Consider the following 14346-nt stretch of genomic DNA (forward strand, 5'->3'; position numbering starts at 1 on the left):
CATCTGGACTGGAATTCACCCTCTTGCTATGCAGGTGGGGCTCCTCTCATTTGCATAGCAACCTCCGCCTCTCATTTGCATGACCTTATCCCTCTGGGACCTGGCTGCAAAGCCCCGACATGGCTCGGCACGCTGCCCAGGCTGCTATAAAAAGGATTTCAGGTCTTGTGCGACTTCCAAACGCAGAGTGAACACGCAGAGCTGGCCCTCCCACCTACCTAACTCCGTCCCGGCCAACCCAGAGCGTCTGAGGGCAGCTAGCTTCTGCGCTTCCTTAGGGGCAAGCCGAGGCGCTCAGACTTGACTTGTCTATTGAGTCCAGTCCTCGCACGCAGGGAACGGGGTAAAGGGAAGTGGGATCCGGGCTCGGACGCCAGTGACCGCTCTCCCCGTTGGAACAGACCCAGCTCGGCCGGGTTGCAGCATGACTCTCTGGAACGGTGTGCTGCCCTTCTACCCTCAGCCCCGGCATGCCGCCGGCATCAGCGTCCCGCTACTCATTGTCATTCTGGTGTTCTTGGCCTTGGCTGCCAGCTTCCTACTCATCTTACCCGGGATTCGTGGCCACTCGGTAAGGGGGTACTAGAAGTTTAGGTCTGGGGGTGGAGGGCGTCAAGGATAGCATGTCTCTGGAGGATAGGACAGTTAAGACGGCGGCAAGATCTTCCATGCACTGAAGCACTGAACCAGACAGGTGGAGCATAGGCAGAAGTCTGGCCCAGCAAGCACCCCTTCCCAAGGTTAGGGAGAGGTCCCATACAAGACATCCGGAGGCTGACCCCAGCTGGAACATTCAGGAGGCTGCTGCAGAGAGTGGGTGCCCAGTCCAGTAATCCTGGGGCCAATTCTAGTCTTCACATGCTGCAGGGGTCTCCTGCCTCTCCTCAGGCTGCACCTCCACTCCCATCCCACTCCCATCCTGACCTCAGGTGATGACCTTCTGGCCAAGAGGACAGAAACCAGCAACTCATACTGCTGTGTTTCACCTGTGCACTGGGTTGAGTCATGTGTGTGGGACAGAGATATCTCCACAGAAATTTCTTCGAAGTTGTAGCAGACTGGGCACTTTTTCTTAGATTCCCTCCTCTCCCAGAGCCTAAGTTGTCTGTTTTTCAAGTCTAAGAGGACCTAGCCTCCCTGAGTCTTGTGTTTGTTTTCTGGGAAACTGGCACACCTAGTAATATCTGAGAGGTTGTGTTCGCACCTCCTCTACTTGGTGACCAGACTTTGAGGCCTCCCTCTCCTGAGGGAGGTGACCGCTGCCTGCCTAGCACTTCTGGACTCACTGAGCCTCATCATGGCAGTGACCCAAGCAGGAGGTGGGACCAGGGCTGAAGAGGAAAGGGGATGAAGGTGGTGGGAGAGCAGCAGATAGAGACAGCCCAGTTGCAGGGTGGACTGGAAAATGGGGCTGGGAGGCAGAATCATGCAGCCAGAAAACATTAGGAAATGCCAGTGGCTCAGAGGGACTTGCATGACTTGCCTTCAGCCTTTAAAGGTCAGGAATGTAACTGGGAAAAGTGGGCAAGAGAGGGAAGTTGCAGAAGCACTAAAGGCCCGGGTGGCATGGGGTCAATGGAGAGCTTGGGGACTCTGGTTGGGCAGTACCCAGGCCTGACCCGGTTCCTGTTCCTGCAGCGCTGGTTCTGGTTGGTGAGAGTTCTCCTCAGCCTGTTCATAGGAGCAGAAATTGTGGGTGAGTGTGTGATGCAGCGGAGGGGGAGAGGACCTGGGGTGAGGAAGGAGGTGGCCTGAGGGCACCTGGGAAAATGGAGAACTGGGGATGGGTTCCCGCTCCCTCTTCCCATTCTCTTTCTAGTGGGCTCCTTCTAGTGCCCACTCTTCCACCCTTACCGTGTATATCCCTTTGGACTCCTAGACCCCCCCATCTCTGTGCAGTGTCCCAACTCCCATCACCACCCGCCCAATCCCGTCTCCCCAATCTTCTCCCTAACCTTTCCCCTCCCCCACGGTTTGCCTCTCCCCACAGCGGTATGCTTCAGCACAGAATGGTCAGTGGGCAGAGTTAGCACCAATACATCCTACAAGGCCTTCAGTGCGGCACGCGTCCGAGCCCACGTCGGTCTGCAGGTGGGCCTGGCGGGCGTTAATGTTACACTCACAGGTGAGGAGCTGCGGCGAAGTGAACTCCTGAGGTTGACAGACACCATGGTTGGGGGTGTGTGGCAGGCAGGGGCAGTTGGAGGACCTGTGAGGACAGCTCCCACAAGCTCATATAGAATAGCTTTTGGCTCTCATTGATTTGTGTTTTCCCCAACCGCTGCCAAACCTATTTCTCTCAAGATTCTCACTCTCCTATCCGAATCCGCTTAGTTGCCCGGTCCTCGCTGTACGCAGCCGGGTGACGACGCCGCCCTCCGCAGGGAACCCAGTGCAGCAGTTGAACGAGACCATCGACTACAACGAGCAGTTCATTTGGCGGATCGGCGAAAACTATGCTGGGGCGTACACGGAGGCATTGCAGAAGGGGCTGCCGGATCCAGTTCTCTATCTGGCGGAGAAGTTCACTCCGAGCAGCCCCTGCGGGGTTTACCGCCAATACCGCTTGGCGGGACACTACGCCTCGGCCACGCTGTGGTGAGCGCGGAAAGAAGACACTTTGCGTACTTGCGCGCGCGCGTGCGTGTGTGTGGCGGGGGTCGGGGTGGGGGCATGTGAGCCGGAGGATGTGAGCTACAGTTACAGACCGACGCGCTTGGGGTGAGAGTTGCCGCCTTGCGAGCAGATGGTCACGAGGTCCGTACAGACCGTGGGAATCCGAAGAGACCCAGCAATGGCTGGGCGCCGGCTACTCCCCTCCAGTGTTTCCCTGCGCCTCCGCCATCCCAGCCCCGCGCTTTTGTTCTGGGGCCGGGAGGTAGGGGAGGCGAGCCCGTGGGAACCCGAGCGGGCTGGGGGAATCCGGCTCACAGCTCCACTGGTCCCCTCCCCGCAGGGTGGCGTTCTGCTTCTGGCTCCTCTCCAACGTGCTGCTCTCCATGCCGGCCCCGCACTACGGAGGCCTGGCTCTTCTGATCACCGGCGCCTTCGTACTCTTCTCCGTCTTCGCCTTCGCCTCCATCTCCAGCGTGTCTCTCTGCCAGCTCCGCCTTGGCTCCTCCGAGCTCACCACTCACTACGGTGCCGCCTTTTGGATCACACTGGCCACGGGTGAGGACCGAGGAAACCGGCCCCCGGGTGTCTGGGGGCAGAGACGAGATTTATCCCAGCGTGCGCTTTCCGGTTTGCATAATGAGTTCACATATATTATCTAATTTGCCCCTCTCAGTAGTTCGTAGAGGCAGGCACTGTTGTGCCTATTTTACAGAGGAGGGGAAGGGAGTTCGGAAGGGTTCGGTATCTTGCCCCAGTGGCGTGCGAACCCGTGTATCATGTATGCCATATTAGAGGTCTTTCCGTGGTGCGTGTGTCTGGGGAAGAAACGCAAATACCTCCAATAGATGGAGTCGGGCGGCCGGGTTCTGGAGCCCTGACCGCCCTCTTTACCCGCGACTGCGCTAACACAGGCATCCTGTGCCTCCTCCTCGGAGTTGCGGTGCTGAGTCTCCACTACGCTCGGACCAGCGCTCTTCGCACCTTCTTGGATGGAAGCGTCAAGGGCCTCGAAAGTCAGGCGAAAGGGAGCTCTTCTCTCATCCTCAACAACCCACTGCATAAGCAGTTCTGGGGCTCAGACTTAACCATCAGTACTAACCTGTGAAAGGGACTCAACCTCGGACTCCTACTCTGCCTTGGTCCCCCGCAGGCCGGGGAGCAGTGCCCACCGGGCCTGGGGAGCTCCGGGAGGGCACTGCGCTGGGGGCGCGGGGGGAAAGCGCCAGTGGCCTCAGATGTGCCGCCTGCACCCGGGAAAGAGTCTCCCAGCGTGAGCTGTAAATAAACTTTCTTCTTTTTTTTTTAAACTTTCTCCCATTATTTTCCATGGCTTTTCAAGGCTTTTCGGGATACGAGCTCTGGGGAGACTTCCCTGGGTTGGAGGCAGCCTAGTACACTCTTTCTCTGCTTTGCCACAGACACCGGATTCTCTGTCTGAAGAATGCAGAGTAACCCGGGAAAGGGTCTGGGAGAGGGTGCCCTCTAGTGAGCCCAGAGAAGAACAATCAGAGCCTGCATCTTCCTGAGCTACCCCAAGTGGATGGTAGCAGTGACCAGGCAGGTCATTCCCCCACACCTCCACCCCCGCTGGCCCTGTGGGATCCCCCTCCGCTGGCCCAGCTGAGGGGGGCTAAGAAGAAATGGCATTTTGGAATTTATTCACTAGCTTCACTTTATTCATTAAAGGGGTGGTGTCTGAGGGCCGAGGTAAATGTCAGCAAGGCATAAAGCTGTAAACCCCGGGATTTTTTGTTTGTTTGTTTTAGGTCCTTGGCAAGTCCTACAGTCTTATTTGGCAGATTTGAGAACTGAAGCTCAGAGAGAATGGGGCACAATCGGTTAATATTAGATCTAGAACAAGAAGTTTGGTCTCTCCTCCCTCGCAGTACGTTCATTGCACCAAGAGATCACACAAGCTGGGGAAGTGAAGGGAGAACAAAAGGGAGCCAGGAAAAAGGAAAACAAGAGATGCAGAGGGATGAGAGGGAACATGGGAGAATCGCACTGTAAGCCCCCCGTACACGTTTGTCATCATGTGGGTGGAGCTGGGTTTCAGTAAATGGCACCTCGAAGAGGCAAAGCCCCAAGGGAGGGCAGGGTAGCTGGGCAGAAGGAGGGGCAGCCCCTGCTTGGTCTCATCACGCATGGCAGCAGGGTTTATGGCAGCCCCAACATCTGCCTTAGGGCTTTTTGTTTTGTTTCATGTTTTATCATCAATAGGTAGAGCCTCTTTTCCTACTCCACCTGCACATTGGGGCTGGGAACCTGATACAACCCATCCTGCAGGCAGTTCTGGTGGTGTTTTGGAGGGGGGGTTCCAGTGAAGTCTGGAGCCAGATTGGAAGTCCGGGCGGCCACCAGGGAGACGAACTTTCCAGGGCAAGTCAGACTCCTCACAGGGCACCTCAGAGGAAGCCTCTGACAGAGGAATGTCCTGGGGCTCGAGACTCTCAGCTGTGGACCTGTAGCGAGGGCTCAGGAGTCCCCCTTCCTCAGGATCCCACTCCAGGACAGGGTCCTCTCCCACAGTGGCTGAAGAAAGCCTGCAGCCTGTGGGCCACCACCATGGCCAGGCCCAGCAGCACACAGAGCAGGCCTGGGGATGAGGCAACAAGTATCCCGCCTTAGTGATAGTAACACCTTCCCAAGGACATCTGCTAAGAGCATTAGAACCCCTCTTAAGGGAAGCCTATATCGTCCCTGCTTCAGGGCAACTTAGGCTCCGAGAAGTGACTGGCATAGGGTCATATGGCTGGTGTGGCTCTGTTGCTCTGAGTTTTTGGACTCTAAACCCAGTGCTCCTTCAATTACATCCCAGGAGAGAGAGAGAGAGAGAACTCTGAAAACAGAGAAACCCTGGGGGGAGGGCAGGACACAGTGGGACAGGAGAGGACAATAAAACTGCAGGGCAATTTAAGGCTATGTGAAATAGCCACAGAGAAGTGTTCTAGGAATGGGGGACACAGAGAAGAGTGTTTGGGGGAAGGGGGGACATGAGATCGTAAGATCTGGGGAAGAGCTGGGTGAACAGAGAGTTAAGGGATGAGGGACATGACAGAGACAGAGATAAGACACAGGGGAGTAGGGACATATGAGGAGGGAGGGGCTGTGGGTCTGAGAAGGGGAAACCCAGCGATGAGGGATCTAAGACGGAGGGGGCTCTAAAGAGGGGAAAGGTCCCCAGAAGTGCCTCTCGGTCCCTGGAGGCAGACGCTCAACCCCACGGACCTGATGGGCCCCAGCCCTGAGTCCTCCCATCCCTGCCTTCAGGATTGGGCCTCACCTGTGGTCAATGTGATCCAGTAGGCAGGCCCACGGTGAGTGTGCAGTGTGGCAGTGCCCAAGCGTAGGGGACAGGGCAGGGTGAGTGACATGGCCGTGGAGAAGAAGAGCAGTCCCAACAGCTGGAAGACACCCGTGGCCAGCAGCACGTGGCCACCGTAGACCAGCACAGGCATGGACAGCATCACATCCGCCAGCAGCCAGCAGAGGAATGCCACCCTGGAGAGCCAGGGGAAGGCTGGCCCAGGCACCTCTACCTTGTTTGGGGTGAACTTCTACCTGGAGGGGCCCAGGTGGAGGACACCCAAAGAGGTGAGGTAGGGATTCCTGCCTGTGGGCTTCCCAACCAAGCACTGTGGTGACTGGTGCCAGACTGTCCCACTAGGGGTCTCCACATGAGTGGGGGAGAGATGGGTAGGAACCCCACTCCTGGGTCTAGGCCAGCAGGGCCTCCGTCCCACCCTCACCACAGTGTGGCCGGGGTGTAGTGTCCCGCCAGGCGGTACTGGCCACGCAGGCCACACGGGCTGTGTGGGGTGAACTTCTCGGCCAGGTAGAGCACGGGGTCTGGCAGCCCCTTCTCCAGTGCCTTGGCACACTCCTCGGCGTAGTTCTCCCCCAGGCGCCAGGTGGACTCCTTGTTGTAATAGCCGGTCTCCGTTCAGCTGCTGCATTGGGGTCCCTGGGGAATGGAGCAGCTGTGCCCAGCAGGGACACGAGGGCCAGAGTGGGTATTTACCTGGGCAGAGGCTTATCACACTGGAAGAGGACCAGGCTCTGGTCTCAAGTGAGAGAAGGCAGCTTCTGAGGCCTGAGAACTTCCCTTCCTACCTCCCCCGGCCCGGATCCTAGAGCTCTTTAGACCACACCCAACATAGATCCCAAAGCCGCAGAGCAGAGGCTTTCCCTTCCTCCCAGGCAAGAGCCCCCCCTCACCTGTGAGCGTGATGTTGACTCCTCCCAGCCCAATCTGCAGCAGCCCAACAGCGGTGCTGATGCATTCCGAACTGAAGGCCTTGTATGATGTGTTGGTGCTGACCTGGCCCACAGACCACTCAGAACTGAAATTCATGGCTGGGGTTGGGGAGTTTGATGTTCAGGAACTCAGGGAGGTCTGGGCATTGCTGGGTTAGTCAGAGGGAGAGCTGCAAGGGGACCATGTCAGTTTTGCTCATAGTTGTGTATCCATTAACCCGCCTAGGACCTGGCTCATGGTAAGTTTGCCAACAATAGGTATGGGATGAATAAATGAATAAATGGGTCAGAATCTAATATCTCCCCTGGTCATAATCCTCTTCCCCCTGTCCTCCCTTCCTGCCCCCATATAGGGAGAACTACTCAAGCAGCTGGGGCAGGAAACATTAACATAATAAACCATGCTGGGCAAACACAGAGAGCTTCAACATAGAGACTTTCTGTGTTTCCTATCGCCTAATCCCCAAAGCAAAGCAAGCAGCCCTCCACCGTTCTCTCCCTCCTGCCTCCGCAGACCCTGTCCCCAAAGGCATTCATTTTGACCTGCTTTCCTCTGAATAAATATGTTAGGAAGGTTGGAGCGATGCATCCAGGAGGCTTGCACCTGTCAGGGCAAAGGTAGATGTGAGGGGATAAGGCCAGGGTGAGGGAGGCGTGCGGCCAGGGAGGTCTAGAAGCCCACCCTGAAGCAGAGCCTCTGTGAGGGAGCCAGGATAGAAGAGATGGGATGCAGGCAGCTGCCCAAGTCAGCTACACTCCACACTCACCCAGGATCACAGCTCCAATGAATAAGCTGGTCACTACTCGCAGGATCCGGAACAGCCTCTGCGTCACAGGGTGGGCGGGTTTAGGATGGAGCACCCTCCTTCCAAATCCACCCTTTCTCTTTCCAGACTCGGGAAGGGTGTTCTAGAACTGAGGTCCCTTGGTCACCAGAGATCAAAGTGCCTGGCCCATAATAGATACTCAGTAATTATCTGTTGAATCAATGAGTAGGGAGCTCTCTGCTGGGAGGGTGGGTGACGCTTTCTCGGGACTAGAATCTCTTTCCTGAATCTGATTGTAATCAGAAAGTCTGGCCCCCTCACCTCGAGGCCGAGGTCTCTCTGGGGCTGGGGTCTCCAGGGCTGGTTTTGTTTCTCACCATCTTGCCCCGAATGCCTGGCAGGATGATGATGAAGGTGACCAGTGAAGTCATAAAGATGGTGATGATGATGGCCAAGGTGGTGACCATTGGGAAGTTCGGCGTGGGGCCAGCGTAGAAGGGGAATGTGTGTCCCAAAGCAGCCATTCTGGTGGGGTTGTTCAGGGGAGGCGGATGCTCTACAACAACAGGTGTTTACTGAGTGCCCTCTATGTGCCACACACTGTTCTTGGGGCCAGAGATCCAGTAGAGAATAAACCACACCCTTCTTCTCTGGTGCTCACCAGACGCCACTGTTACTGCCATTTCCGCTACCCCTCAGCCATCCATCTCCGCGTGTTTTTAGCTGTGAGAGAATAAGGACCTTGGCAATCAGTCTCTGTCACTCCATGCTCCCTTGCTAACCCCCAGGTCCCCTAAACCAGTGCCACCACTACCCTCCAGGCTTCTCTGCTTCCTCTGGGACTGTCTTAAGAAATGTAATTCTCTTCTATCTCCCTCAGGCCTCCAGCACAAGCAGACGGATCACAGAACATAGAAAGAGCTATATTTTCTGTCAAGAGAAGGCATAAGGCTGAAAGATGGTACAGATACAAAAAGGTTGGCTTTCCTCCTCACTCCCCAAAGAACAAAGGCAAGATAGCTCTGCTAAGTATATAATCCAACTACCTCATCAGAGGGCTGATTCCCAGACCTGGCACTGCCCAGGCTGGTCTGACAAGCTTTCTTGGGCACCCTGGCTCCTGTTCTGGCAGCTCGAGAGCAATCGAGCTGAACTGAGCTCACCTCAATAGGCACTGAAGGAGCCTGCCCTCCACTAGGGCACAGTGCTGGGGCCAGATGTCCTTCTACCCCACACATCATCAACAGTAGCCTTCCTCCTTGATTTAAGTTCCTAGGCTTCATTTCAGGTCAAACCCTGGCTTAGCTCTTTTCTGTCTGTCCCTTGATCTCAGAGCTATTTTGGCTCTAGTTTGTCTCTCTGCAGACAGGATATTGGGGAAATGGCACCTAAATTTACTGTGCTTTGTTAAATCCAGACAGAATGATTGCAAGACATGCCATTATTTTAAGTACCACAAAGAAAGAAAGAGGAAAAAACACTGCCAATTAAACAATGACAGCCATCGCTGGTAAAACACACCTCAATTTCAGAGATGTCAAAATGTGAAAAAAAAATGCATCTTACAATCAACGAACCCAGCTCTGCTCATTTCCCTGTGTATAATCTGTACTGGGGCCTTGGTACCCAGGAGGCTCTGTAAGTTACAGTCTGACCAGGTAGTGTCTTGTTAAGTGATACAGTGAAAGAATAAGCTTAGAAGTTTAGCAGCTCTGTGTTTGAATTCTGCCTTTGCCTCTTCAAGTTACAGAGACTTGGGTGTATTTTAAAAATAGGGATGATGACGATAATGTTTACTTCATAGGGTCATTGTGAATAGGAAACAAGATTGTGTCTGTAAAGTGTTAAGAATAGTACCTGGAACAGAATAATATGAATAAATGGAAGCTACCAGATTGGGAAGGAGGGGACATTTCATTACTCCATTTCTCTCTTTCACCAATCCTTCTTGATGGGAACCCTGGGCAGGAATCAGTTCTGGGTCTAGTTCCAGTTCTTCACTGACTGATTTTTTTTTCTTTAATTTAAAAATTTTTTTGGCCACACTGCACGGCGTGTGGGATCTAGGTTCCCAGACCAGGGATTGAACCTGCACCCCTGCATTGGAATCCTGGGGTCTTAACCATTGGACCGACAGGAAAGTCCCATTCACTGACTGATTTGATAACTGGACAGGCAAATGACAACCTCCCTGTTTCTTGGCTTCCTCCTCTACAGTTGGATATGATGATCTCCAGGACCCATTCTAGTTCTAAATTCTGTGATTCTCTGTGACACATCGGAGCTCCCAACCTCTCTCTCTCCTTCTAGGCTGGCCACCTCCTGGTGCTGTCTCTGGGGAGTAGCATGGTATCAGGCAAAGACAAAGAGACAGTTTAAATGTTTATTCTGTCTTTGGGGCAAGTGAAATAAACGCGGTCTCAGTTTTAACATGAAGTTTTGCTTTTTTTCCTTAACTCTTCAACTCTCCCATTCCAGAGGACTGTGTATCTCCTTTCTCCTTGGGCTCTGACTCCAATCCTGCCTGCCTTCACCACCACCTTTCTCATCACTTCTCCCCCTTTCTCTTGGTGACTTTTCAGCTTCTCTTTCTCTGCTGGCTCTTTCTCTCAAGGATATGCTTACATTTCTCCCATCTTAAGAACACAAAGAAAAGGAACTCTTTCTCTTGACCTTTTGGGTGCCCTCCAGCTACTATCTTATGCCACTCTCTCCCTTTCACAGCCAGGCTTTTGGGAAGAAGAATAGTCTATGTATGTCCACTGCCTTATTTCCTCAGTGAATCTGGCTTCTTCCCATCCCCAACTTCTCTCCTTTAGGTTACCAAGCGCTAAATCTAAAGGGAAATTTTCACTTTTCATCATTCTTGATCTCTCTGTAGTAATTCCTCTTTCTTCAGGCTTCCTCCCTGGGCCTCAATGACACCATGTTCTCCTGGGTCTCCTGCCTTTGGCCAACCCTTCTGTGGCTCCTTTGCTAGTTCTTTCTCCCCTCTTAAACATTTATGCTCCCTAGGATTCTGTCTTGACGCTCTTCTTCCAGCACTCTTCATGATTCCCTCGGCAAGTTCATCCATTCCCATGGCTGATGCTTCTCAAATCTATGTCTCCACGTAGACCCCCTACTTGGGCTCCAAACACAAAAGAGCCAGCTATCCTCTGGACATTTCACTTGGCTGTTCCAAGGATGCCTTGGATTTAACAGGTCCCAAACTGAATTCACGGTCTCCACTCTGCTTTTTCTTCTGTTTTATTTGTCTCTTTGGTGGCATCACCACCTCACCAATCAAATAAGCCAGAGAGCTGAACCATCTTACCTCCTAAATATTTCTTGAAACCACCCAGGCATTTCCTTCCCTACTGCCTCTGCCCTAATTCAGCCTCATCCTATCTGGCCCAGTGCCACAACAATTCTTCTAACAAGCAAATATAATCATTTCACTTCTTTGCTCTGGGTTAAATCTAATCTTCTCACCATCACATGCAAAGTCCTTTGTGATCTGGTCCCACCTGCACTTCCATCTCCATCTTTTGTGCAGTCTAATCTCTAGCCATACTAAACTACTGGCCTCTCCCTGAATCTGACGCGCTCTTTCAAGCCTTCGTGCCTTTGTATATGCTATTTCCTCTGTCTGGAATGCTCGTACTCCCATGGCAAACTCTTCACCCATCAAGTCTCAGCTTGTGTTACCACCTCTGTGAAGTTTCCTCTGACGTCATCAGGCCAGTGTAGATGTTCCCACCTCTAATGTTCTGACTGCATTTTGAACATACCTTCACAATCACAATAATTACACTGCACTCTAACTGTTTGAACGTTTAGAACCCATTAGCTTCTAATCTCCTGAAGGGCGACGACTTTGTCTTTCCATTTTTGCATCCCCTGCATGCAGCATATACTTACCAATCAGTCTGTGGATGGAATGGATGAATATATGAACGAACGGGTCCCTATCCCTGCTAGAGGCATCTTCTGTTTTGCACACAAGAGGGAGCTGTGCTCCCTCACTGCCCTCTATCATAATCATTCAACATTAACTATCACCAACATAGGGCTAAGGACTGGACAGGAAGGGATTTGACCAACCCTGTCAATTTTTAGTGCTTTCACAAAATTTTCAGAAAGCCTCTTCCAACAGCTGGAGTCTCCAAAGCATGAATGTTCATGTGTAATTGAATCTGAAACATAAATTTCAACTCCAGCTGAAGATAAGTAAGAATCTGAGGATTAAATTATTTTGTAAAATATGTGATAGTGATACTTATCTTTTTAATATTTATTTTATTTTATTGTTTATTTATTTATTTGTCTGCGCCGGGTCTTAGTTGCGGCATGTGGGATCTTTTTAGTTGCAGCATGCAGGCTCTTAGTTGCGGCATGCATGTGGGATCTAGTTCCCTGACCAGGCATCAAACCCGGGCCCCCTGCATTGGGAGCGTGGAGTCTTAACCCCTGGACCACCAAGGAAGTCCCAATGATACTTATTTTAAAGCAGATATTTATTGGTCTAAGAATTTTTTATTTATGACACCTAGACTGAAGCCGTTACAATTTTGATGGAAGGCTATATGATTTAGGAAAGGCTATAAAATGTAGAATATCTTGGTTAATATAGGAAGATAAAGCAAGTCTGAATACATAGTATTCAAGTAAGAGTAAATGTTATATGCTGGAATTTCAAAAAGAAATATTTGCAACATAGGCAAATAATAAAGGTGCAATGTATTTTGATCAGGGTCATGTATTAGCATTATTCCTGCATTTATTTCAAAGAGAGGTTATAAAATATTTTATAAGAATGGCTCATCTCTATTAACATGATGATTCAAAGAAACACTAACAAAAGGGTTTCTGTATCTTAAGCACAGAAGAACATGTTAACTTATCTCCAATTCTCCAAAACATTAAAATTGACTAAAGCAAAAAGACAGTTGGTGAATAAAATTTACCTTAATTCCTTCTTGTTCAGTTTAATGAATTAGGTCTTCTTTAATCTACATTGCCCAATTTAAAGTTAATTTTTATTGACCCTGATCCTAATTTGGTTTTAATTATTAAGCTAAGAGGCCTCCTGCATGAAGAGGTGGGACTGAAATGAAAAGTTCCCACACGCAATAATCCTGCTTTTCCTACAAAGCTTGTAGTTTCCCTTGGGAACATCTTCCTCCCTGGCTTGCCAAGGAGGGTCTGACAGTAGAATTTTTCTAATCTGAGAGAAATCTCATGTCAATCTTCACTCCACCACTTCTCCCCTAGCTGACTACCATGATTGTTATATTGATATAAATATATACTAATATAAATAAGCACAGAATATAGTCAGACATACACCTGCAGGTTCATATAAACAGAAATACAGACACAAGAAGGAAGGAGTTCCCAGTAACAGACCTCTAGACACAAAAACGCTGCATCAGAGGCTCCTGTGACAAAACTGAGGTGCTTTCTCACAGGGTGGGCCAATCCCTACACTTTGGGGGTTCTCCTTTCTCACCTGGCCTGGAGAGGTAAGGGACACCTTTTCCCTTTCTGAACTCCCTTGAAATACTAAAGCATTTCTCATACTCAGTTGCATCTCAGATACAGTTACCCATTCCTTACCTACCACAGGAGAAGTGGGGTTCCTGTGTGTGTATGAGGGATGGCCAAGAAATAAGGCTACAATCTTTTAAGGAAATATAGCCTAGTACAAGCTCCAGACTTCAGCATTCAAAGTTCTTATATACTTTCTTAATGCTCTGTGGCCTCTGGTAACTTCACAGGGATTTCTTCCTGAAGTCTTCCCCTGACTGCCTTCCCCTTCTTCTAGAACCCATAAAGACTACTAATTCTCTACAAAGGGGGAGTGGGTGACATTCCTGGAGTTGCCAAGAGCTCTTATTGGTGATACAGACCTACTAGAATGTGATGGTTTATTTCTCTGGTTAGGGTGGACCCCATTCAAAGTTTACGGCTCTGGATGGCTAAGAGGACCCTGTCCAGAACTCCTGTTCCAGTCTCTTTTCTTCAAGAAGGTGTGTGGGCGTGTGTATGTGTGCTTTTGCACCAAAGTGGGAGTTAAGTGGAGAAAGAGAACAAGATCTGAAAAGCACGTTGGGGTAGGAATCCCTAATAAGGGCTGTGGTGTGTGAGGAGCCTTGGGGTGCTGAATCACGCCAGTCAAACTATCTAGACTCCAGTTAAGCAGAGATAAACCTTGGGACCTTATTAAGTTTGTTGTTGTTGTTTTGTTTGTTTGCCTGTTCTTAGTTTCTCACCATACTTTGTTTTTGAACTCCCACTAGATCTGAACTTGGTCTGGGCGGATGCAGGAAGTGCGCCTCTAGGGGCCGGGGCGGGGACAACACTTCAAGGTACCCTCCAAAACCCACCCGGACCGCACAGACCCCAGCAGGCGCATCCCCGCCACTCAAACCCGGACCGCTGTTTCCTACCTTCGCCTCTTCTAAACACTGCGTGCCTCGCAGCACGCGCAGCTCTCCTCCTCGTGGTGGAACCTCACACGCAGCGCCCCCAGGGATGGGATAGAGAAGGAACTAGGTCTGGACGTTCTGTCGCCCAAAGCGCACGCCCTTTCTCCTGGCGGGGCTCTCTTCCACCCCCCACTCTTCTAACTCACTTAAGTACTAGACTATGACCAGACAAACCAGGTCCGGGATGCTTTCCCGCCCTTCCCCCAGCCCCCCACTCCAAATAGCCTCAACCT

General features: G+C 51.4%; 2 protein-coding genes across 6 annotated transcripts; one reads left to right on the forward strand and one right to left on the reverse strand.

Annotated features, from left to right (window-relative positions):
• The first annotated feature begins 424 nt into the window (after positions 1-424).
• On the forward strand, positions 425-14061 carry DUOXA2 (dual oxidase maturation factor 2). 5 transcript variants are annotated; one of them, XR_012330088.1, is made up of 7 exons: positions 1450-1696; positions 1991-2125; positions 2385-2598; positions 2957-3171; positions 8521-8617; positions 13569-13654; positions 13925-14060. XR_012330088.1 is itself a non-coding variant. In XM_033851630.2 (6 exons), the coding sequence occupies exons 1-6, from the start codon at positions 425-427 to the stop codon at positions 3719-3721; spliced, it is 963 nt and encodes a 320-aa protein (XP_033707521.1). In that variant the 3' UTR covers positions 3722-3923. The 5 variants fall into 5 exon arrangements, 3 of the variants coding, with proteins under 3 accessions (XP_033707521.1, XP_073657004.1, XP_073657003.1); XM_033851630.2 differs by lacking the exons at positions 8521-8617; positions 13569-13654; positions 13925-14060 and adding exons at positions 425-571; positions 3528-3923 and having other exon boundaries at positions 1639-1696; XR_012330089.1 differs by lacking the exon at positions 13569-13654 and having other exon boundaries at positions 13925-14061.
• On the reverse strand, positions 4198-8543 carry DUOXA1 (dual oxidase maturation factor 1). Its single transcript, XM_033851629.2, is given in 9 exon segments — positions 4198-5147; positions 5149-5212; positions 5900-6117; positions 6366-6556; positions 6558-6580; positions 6835-6972; positions 7641-7698; positions 8018-8196; positions 8302-8543. Coding segments are annotated over 9 exon segments (1224 nt in total). The 5' UTR covers positions 8324-8543; the 3' UTR covers positions 4198-4816.
• Positions 14062-14346: the final 285 nt, after the last annotated feature.

The sequence above is a fragment of the Tursiops truncatus genome, chromosome 2 (assembly GCF_011762595.2).
Source record: "Tursiops truncatus isolate mTurTru1 chromosome 2, mTurTru1.mat.Y, whole genome shotgun sequence".
NCBI lineage: Eukaryota > Metazoa > Chordata > Mammalia > Artiodactyla > Delphinidae > Tursiops > Tursiops truncatus.